Source organism: Sinocyclocheilus grahami, unplaced genomic scaffold (genome assembly GCF_001515645.1).
Source record: "Sinocyclocheilus grahami isolate Dianchi unplaced genomic scaffold, SAMN03320097.WGS_v1.1 scaffold1800.1, whole genome shotgun sequence".
In the NCBI taxonomy this organism is placed as follows: domain Eukaryota; kingdom Metazoa; phylum Chordata; class Actinopteri; order Cypriniformes; family Cyprinidae; genus Sinocyclocheilus; species Sinocyclocheilus grahami.
The window spans coordinates 93499-103015 of NW_015506979.1; the positions used below are offsets into that span (position 1 = coordinate 93499).

Below are 9517 nucleotides of genomic sequence, written 5' to 3' on the forward strand. Positions count from 1 at the left end.
AGTCTGAGTTATTTTCACTGACTTTGCTGGATTCTCCCACGTGCTGCTTGAACAGTAAGTCACCTGCTTTGTCATCTTGACCTTTACAGGTACATTATCAAATATCAGTTCAGATAAACTGACTTAAAATGGATGAGATGTTGGTTTAAAACTTGAATTCAGCTCTCAAATAAAGGTTTCAAAAGGGTTTTCCACAGTGATGCCATTGACGCATTCTCAGTGAGCCTTTCAGTGAACAGTTCTGTGCGTGAAGAACATTTAAAAAATCTAAAGAACCTTTTATGTAATTGAAAAGTTCCATGGATGTAAAGGGATATCAGCCAAAACTTCAAATTCTGTCATTGTTTACTCACCCTCATGACGTTCCAAACCTGCATGTAGAACATGAATGAAGATATTTTGAAGAATAAACAACTTAAAATACTATGGAAGTCAATGGTAACCGTATCTATTTGGTTACCAACATTCTTTAGAGTATCTTCTTTTATATTCCACAGAAGGAAAAAAGTCAGGTTTGGAACAACATGAGATGATGACCGACCGAGTTTAAATTTTTAGGTGAACTAAATAACTCTGCTAAATAAATAACTAAATGTAACTATTACTGTAAAGGTTCTTCATTGAATCATATGTGACCTTGGACCACAAAATCAGATCTTATAAATATGATCTATGGTTTGTTAGGATAGGACAATATTTGGCTGAGATACAACTATTTGAAAATCTGGAATCTGAGGGTGCAAAAAAATCAAAATATTGAAAAAAATCGCCTTTAAAGTTGTCCAAATGAAGTTCTCAGTACTGCATATTACTAATCAAAAATTACATTTTGATATATTTACAGTAGGAATTTTACAAAATATCTTCATGGAACATGATCTTTACTTAATATCCTAATGATTTTTGGCATAAAAGAAAAATCTATTATTTTTACCCATACAATGTATTGTTGGCTGCTGTTACAAATATACCTGTGCAACTTAAAGGGGTCATATGATGTTGCTAAAAAGAACATTATTTTGTGTATTTGGTGTAATGAAATGTGTTTATGCAGTTTTAGGTTAAAAAAAACACATTATTTTCCACATACTGTACAATATTGTTTCTCCTCTATGCCCCGCCTTTCTGAAATCATCGATTTTTACAAAGCTCATCGTTCTAAAAAAGCGAGGTGTGCTCTGATTGGCCAGCTATCCAGTGCGTTGTGATTGGCCGAACACCTCAAGCGTGAAACGGAAATGTTACGCCCCTCACCATACTGTGATGCCGTATCCTGGCCGGAGTGATGATTCAAAAACATGAAAACCCATTATATACGAGGCATTCGTTGCATCCAGTGGGGACATAATTATGGATTATAATGACTTATACTGTCTTTTTACGCGTTGCGTTGCATCGTGCCGCGTAAGCATAAAACCATGTCTGTATTTGTGATCGGAGAAATAACAAACAACAAGTGCTACTCTACACTGCTCAAAAAACTTGCTTTAAATATATAAAATATAAAAACTCTTTAAATATAAAAAACATACTTACAGTCTTTGAGTCAGAACAGCCGGCATTGTAGTCTACTCTTCCAGCATCAGTAAACAGTCCTCCATAATATGTGCTGCACACATCTGAATATTTGGGTTGAAGTGCTCTGGAACAGTGATGTAAATACAACTTAACTACTGATTTCTAGTCGTGTCCATTTTTGGAAAGCCAAACAAAGTAGTTTCGCTTTCACAACGAACCACAGCGTCAACCACATGTGACGACCCCGGGCTGGACTCCGATCATCCACGGTGAAAGCCGATCCGGCGATCCACAGCGCCAAGTTGTATTTCCTCAGCGACCAGCACGGATCAGCTCCAGGCATGACGAAGCAGATAACGTCCTCTTTTGGAAGGCCAAACAAAGTAGTTTCGTTTTCACAACAAAGCACACACCGCCTTCACGACATGGCGGCGGCGGCGGCAACAACAATACTACAGCGAGAATAAAAGTTACGCCTTCTTAGCACGTTAGTAAGCCCTTTTGCTCACAGTTGTTTCTGTCAAACAGACGGCAGTTTTTACGCCTAAGTTCGGCTCTGTGACCAACGTCCGCGTCAACAGCTGCATGACGACAGCACAGGTCATGCGGTTGCTGCTCAACAAGTTCAAGATTGAGAACAGCCCGGATGAATTCAGCCTTTATATCGTCCACACCAGTGGAGGTACGTCCGAACTGGAATGAAATGTGTCATAGTATTCTTGTCTTTGTCCTTGAGTTCATATTCCTCTCCCTGCACTCAGAGAGACATCAGCTGAAGCCCAATGACCATCCTTTGGCGCTCAGAGTTTTGCAAGGCCCTTGTGAACAGGTCAGCAAAATGTTCCTAATGGAGACGGACCAGGTGGAAGAGGTCACCCATGATGTAAGAGACCAAATATCACACTGGCTATCTATATATCCTACCTACCCAAACTGCTTGTCTTATGTGGGGCCAAGTCACTCAAAATTAAATAATTGAATGAATATTTATATATTTAAATAAATCGGTAAGCACATAACTAAATTGTTAATAAAACATAGAATTCATAAATGAAGTATTAAATCTCCAAACAAATTAGTACATGTCCATTTTATTTCATTTTAGCATCATGTTGCATTTATTTTAAGCGTTATCTTTGAATTGATGCTTACTTTTTCTCACAATTCTTTCTCTGAACAGCAGTATTTATTTATTTGTTTGTTTGTTTGTTTGGAAAAGTCACGAATGCATTCAATTCAAAGATAAAGCTAATTTGAAAATGACACAACAGATACGTATGACATTTATTATTTGTTTGGTGATTTAATCATTTATTAATTTAGTTATTTTTATGTGTTCATTAACTGTTTAATTCAATATTTGATTATTTATTGAAATATTGATTAAATGCTGTCATTTGAGTAATTTTGCCTCCTTAGAGGATGCTAGGGCCTTACTTATCTATCTATCTATCTATTTATTTTCCAAGCTTAAAAAATATTTGTTAGATACATTTATTTATATAAATTATATTTTTGTGAAAAAAAACGAATACATATCAAATATATAAAATATAAATGAACATTTTAATTCTAATTTTTCATTTTGTAATGGAATGTCACGCACATTGCATTTTGGGATTAAATATTCTAAGCTATATAATGTGCCTGGTTGTATACTGCACATTTTGGCTGAAGTAGAAGGTCAGAAAAACTGCATACTGAATTCTTACTATTTATTATAGAAATGGTAAGAGTAGCATGTTAGGGCACTGAATTCAGCCAATGTGACAAGTACAAAGTTCAAGTTTGTATGTATATATTTTTGTAATACTTCGTTTTGTCCTCAAGGTGGCACAATACATCAAGTTTGAGCTTCCTGTTTTACAAAGCTTCATTGCTAAGCTGCAAGAGGAAGAAGAAAGAGAGATGCAGAAACTGAAGAAGAGGTACAGACTGAGTCACACGTAATACAGTCATTTGAAATCATTATGGCACTAATTTTTTTCTGTGCCCTTATTTCAGGTACGCAGATATGCGCCGTATCATCAAGAAATACATGCGGTCTTTATCTGATTCAACTAACATTACATGATGAAGCTGTGCAGGCATGTATCACTCGTGAACACAATCCTCAAGGCACCAACAGTAGTGACAAAACAGTGCTGTCTCAGGAAAAGGAACATATTTTTAGTTCAATTGGGCTTTTATTGTCTTCACATAATATATAATATAATAATACAGCAGTATCCAAAGGTACCATGACTTTCTCTAAATAAGCTTCATTGGATAAACCTTACTTAGCCTTCTTTTTTACAAAGGAAAGCAAATGGGTCCAAAAATGTAACATTGTTTGACTTTCACTCATGCACAATGATAATAATAATAAGCCGTAAGAATGGTAATTCAAAATTTGATAAAATGTATAGCCCGTATTGTGTGAATAAATAAAAATAAAATCTTAATGTATTTGCTTTATTTAATTGCAGAATATTTGTAATAATGTTTATTGGTATTAAAAGTATTTAATATCTTATGTTTGTAATGTATTTTACAGTGTATGTGCACATTTTTCCCCTTGATAATAAAAACATTGAAGACAATTACTGAATTCATTTTCAGTGAACCTGCATGCATATTTACCTCAGTAAAAGCTCTCCTAAACTTTTATTGATCCCTTTAGTTGTTCCTAGTATAATACATTTAATACTTCCGATATTTTTTAACATTTGAATGAGTGTATATGCAGTAGAGATAAAAAAAAAAACAGTCCATTCAGCAAGGATACATCTTATGCCACACTACAATAGCCCATAGCTCCACATTGTTAGGCATGACATTTAAAAAGATATATTAATTTTCCATGTGGAATAAAGACTTGTGATCTCTCCTAATGTATTTTATTAATTCCTAAGCAGTGATCTGCTACTGAACTTAATGGCCAGGGATAATAGACACAAGGATAAAATAGAGTGTAGAAGCAATGGGATGTAAATCTGAATAGAAACTGCTTTAAAATGAGTAAAAGCCAGACTAGTACCAGGCTGCAATTCATTCTCTGCTGTGCCTTTGTCCTCGAGTGGGCGGGGCTGTTCAGCATCCCTGATTGGTCATTCGCTGCTGTCGAGTGAGTGACAGTTCCATAAGGTGGTTGTTTACAACATAGAGCAGCTTGTCACAGTAAGGTTGAGCAGTTATATATTAATTTTCCATGTGGAATAAAGACTTGTGATCTCTCCTAATGTATTTTATTAATTCCTAAGCACTGATCTGCTACTGAACTTAATGGCCAGGGATAATAGACACAAGGGTAAAATAGAGTGTAGAAGCAATGGGATGTAAATCTGAATAGAAACTGCTTTAAAATGAGTAAAAGCCAGACTAGTACCAGGCTGCAATTCATTCTCTGCTGTGCCTTTGTTCTCGAGTGGGCGGGGCTGTTCAGCATCCCTGATTGGTCATTCGCTGCTGTCAAGTGAGTGACAGTTCCATAAGGTGGTTGTTTACAACATAGAGCAGCTTGTCACAGTAAGGTTGAGCAGTTCAAGCCAGTGATCAACACTATCACAAGGTAAGATGCTTCTGTTTGTAGCAACAGATGGGGCTTTGATGAGATTTGCAAAATATGGAAGAGAATACATGCTTTAGAACTAAAAACTGAGATGAAGCATTTAATATATCTAATGTAATATATAATGGTGCATTTTGAGATATCCTAAAAATTTTCATTGGTTTAATTTTATTGTTTTTGTATGTTTGAAATAAACATTATGGTATCAACATAAATGTCTGTGTAATTCAATATATTTATGATAATGAATATACATAATATACACTTATGGCACAACAAGTGGGTCATTGTATCAGCAAATGCAGATCGCAGCACTATCGCATTCTAGGTGAGTCTGACAGCTGATACATCATTCAGAGCGTTTGCTTGTTGTCAGTGGTCAGCACTCCTCTTTTGATGTGCAATGGAGCCTATAATTAGATTCAGAGGACTTGTGCCGCTCGCCGCACTGTCATTGTTTGAACAATTATGTTGAAGAAAATAATAATAATAAATGAGCTGAAACAAACATTTTATTTTGATGATAAAAAGGTAGAATATTTAATATATTAAAAAAACATAAAACTTTAAATAAATATTACATGATAATAAAACCGTGTTTGCTTGTTGTCAGTGGTCAGCACTCCTCTTTTGATGTGCAATGGAGCGTATAATTAGATTCAGAGGACTTGTGCCGCCCGCTGCACTGTCATTGTTTGAACAATTATGTTGAAGAAAATAATAATAATAAATGAGCTGAAACAAACATTTTATTTTGATGATAAAAAGGTAGAATATTTAATATATAAAAAAAACATAAAACTTTAAATAAATATTACATGATAATAAAACCGGCTATTTACGGTAAAGTCGTTCCATTTTTTACAGCAGTTCACTGGTCTTACTGTGTGAAAGGGGCTAACGATGTATGTAATTTTTGCAATTGACCTATATATTATGCCTGGTTGAAGGTAAGGTAAATTGGTAGATTGATTTAAATATCAATTTTACTATTTAACATATATTCAAATGTTTTAGCCAAATGTGATGAATGTTAAATTATATTTAATTCATGCTGTGTTGCTAATGGCAGACAGTTCTGCAATTATATGTCACTGTGGATTTTAATTTGGGATTGTATTTTATTTATTTTAGTCAAATGTCATTCAATACAACTGAAACAGCTTTCATTTAAGGGCTAATATTTGCATTCTCTCATACACCTAGAATTATTTGATGCAAACTCTTTTAGCTGAAATGTCGTGGGATGGACAAAATGAAAAATAACAGAAGTGCTTCTGCTGTTTCTTTCATTCCGGTGATGTCATTTAATACTCTTCTGTTGGTTTCAGGGTTTGATGTGTAATTTGGCAGGCATTTTAAAACCTGTCACTGTTTGCTCCTTGTACTGTTTTCAGAGAGTAAATCAATAAATAATTGACTTATTCCTGTCCACTTTCAAAGACAGGTCTTTTTCTGTAGAGCTAGGCAAGTTTTCCTCATCATTTGCCCCAATTATTAGTGGAGTACCTCAGGGCTCTATTTTGGGACCGCTTCTTTTTAACTTATATATGTGCCCTCTGGGGGATATTATCAGGAAGCACAATATTTCGTTTCATTTATATGCTGATGATACGCAGTTGTACCTCCCGCTAAAAGCTGGTGATTCCATTCAACCATTGCTGGAATGTATCTCAGATATTGAAAAATGGTTATCAAATAACATCCTCCAACTCAATGAGAACAAAACAAAAATTATTGTTTTTGGTAACCCAAAAATGAGAATGGATATTATTGAGGAACTGGGCAATCATTACCCCTCCATTTCCTCACAGGTTAGAAACCTGGGCATTATCATAGACTCAGAATTATGTTTGTCCAAAAAACTTAATTCTGTCGTTAGGAACAGTTTTTATCAATTACGGGTCATCTCCAAACTTAAATCGTTTTTGTCTTTTCAAGATTTGGAGCAGGTTATTCATGCTTTTATTACCTCACGTTTAGATTACTGTAATTCACTGTACTCAGGACTTCCTCAGTCATCGCTTTCCAGTTGGTACAAAATGCAGCTGCAAGGTTGCGGACTGGGGCAAAGAAATATGACCATGTCACTCCAATTTTAGCTTCACTGGCTTCCGGTCCATTTTAGAGTTCAGTTTAAGATTCTGTTGTTTGTTTTTAAAGCTCTTAACAATCAAGCTCCATCTTATCTTAAAGACCGTATGCCTTTGTCATCTACCAGACTTTTAAGATCCACTGACAGGGCTCTTTTATCTGTTCCTCGTTCCCGTTTGAAAACTAAGGGTGACAGAGCCTTTTCAGTCACTGCCCCCCGTCTGTGGAACCATTTGCCTCTAGACTGCCGCCTTGCACCTTGCATTACCATTTTTAAATCGAGGTTGAAAACGTATCTTTTCTCCTTAGCATTTTAATTTCACTTCATTGTTGTGTTATTGTCTGTCTTGTTTGCTTCTTTTCTGTGTTTCCTTTTTCTCTTTTAATTTTATTTTACATTGTTAAGCACTTTGGATAGCTTTGCTATGTTGAAATGTGCTATATAAATAAAATTTACTTACTTGCTTACTTTGTTTGCTGAACCTCCAATTGCTCCCTCCTGATCATGACGTTCTTTTTCTGAATGGCCTGGTCTCGTAGCAACGTGCTGCATGTATCATGTGAAGGCCTCAGTGTTCTCTGTGATGTTAGCAAAGGTCTTCATTTTGCTAGCTTTTAAACAGACCAGCAATTGTTTGATCTATAAAATATTGAAAACATATATTGTTTTCCTACTGTATAGTTCAATGTACACCACACATTCACAAGGGAAAGAACATTTAGAGAAAACTACTGAAATATATGAAGTTATGAATAAATAATACTAAATAAATAATCAATATAAATTCATTTATCAGCTAATAAAATTAAAAATGTATTATTGTTGTTGTTGTTTTGATGTTTTTTAAATAATATAAATGGTTACTATATAATTAAATATATCCATAATATTACATTTCTATAAATTAATCAGTGAACATTTTATTTGAATAATTTAGTTTTTATTTCCCAGAAATATTACTATTACTACTACAAATAATAACAATAATAATATTAATAATAATAACAATATTAATAATAATAAGAGTTTTGTATTTTATAAAATTATTTATAACAAAATACATTCATTAAATGCAAATGTCCAGTATACATTGTATTTGCCTTGTACTGTACGTTTAAACAGACAGTGAGAAAAAAGACTTGTTACATTTTGAGCAGATAAGCAAAACTTTTAGTCAAGATTGATAATATACTCAAATTTTCAAATATAACTTCACCTTTAGATTCTTAGACTGATAGAGTGGAAAGGAAGGGCAGTTGACCCTTTGCAGGGAGTTTGACTGACAGGCAATCTGGCCAATCATAACACTGAATTTTTGTCTGACAAACAAACTAGACAGGAGAGTAGATTAACGTTGGTGGACTAGAACTTGAAAAATCATGCATATTGATGTCTTTACGTGGTTGAAACAAGATACCTTCTGATGTTCATTCATGTTTATTTCGTGCCATAACTAGTATAGTGTAAGAGATTATCGCTTCACCTGCTTCTTGAACTGAGGCGCTACAGCGATCTGTCACGACACATTAAAGAGCCACAAAACGGTATTTATTGTTTGAATTTCTTAAAAAATTACAAAATTTGAAAGCTGAAACTTTGTTTCATACCAAAAGTAACCTTCTGTGTCTTGTCTGTCAGCAGTAAGTGTCAGTTTTCTCATTGCTCTGCCATGTATTTTTCATTGCGTGAGAACATGACGTTTGGTGTGAGAGTGCCATGGCTTGTTGGACATAGCTACAGTAAAAAAGGGGGGGTGGGTCATTGTGAAGGATCAAATGCATTCCTTTATGTATATGTGTGTGTGTGTGTGTGTGTGTGTGTGTGTGGAGAGTAGATTAACGTTGGTGGACTAGAACTTGAAAAATCATGCATATTGATGTCTTTACGTGGTTGAAACAAGATACCTTCTGATGTTCATTCATGTTTATTTCGTGCCATAACTAGTATAGTGTAAGAGATTATCGCTTCACCTGCTTCTTGAACTGAGGCGCTACAGCGATCTGTCACGACACATTAAAGAGCCACAAAACGGTATTTATTGTTTGAATTTCTTAAAAAATTACAAAATTTGAAAGCTGAAACTTTGTTTCATACCAAAAGTAACCTTCTGTGTCTTGTCTGTCAGCAGTAAGTGTCAGTTTTCTCATTGCTCTGCCATGTATTTTTCATTGCGTGAGAACATGACGTTTGGTGTGAGAGTGCCATGGCTTGTTGGACATAGCTACAGTAAAAAAGGGGGGGTGGGTCATTGTGAAGGATCAAATGCATTCCTTTATGTATATGTGTGTGTGTGTGTGTGTGTGTGTGTGTGTGTATATATATATATATATATATATATATATATATACAGTGGA

General features: G+C 34.8%; 1 protein-coding gene across 1 annotated transcript; it reads left to right on the plus strand.

The window, feature by feature from the left end:
- The first annotated feature begins 2006 nt into the window (after positions 1 to 2006).
- On the plus strand, positions 2007 to 3929 carry LOC107572713 (ras association domain-containing protein 2-like). The gene is made up of 4 exons (XM_016259146.1): positions 2007 to 2200; positions 2280 to 2401; positions 3349 to 3446; positions 3523 to 3929. The coding sequence occupies exons 1-4, from the start codon at positions 2104 to 2106 to the stop codon at positions 3590 to 3592; spliced, it is 387 nt and encodes a 128-aa protein (XP_016114632.1). The 5' UTR covers positions 2007 to 2103; the 3' UTR covers positions 3593 to 3929.
- Positions 3930 to 9517: the final 5588 nt, after the last annotated feature.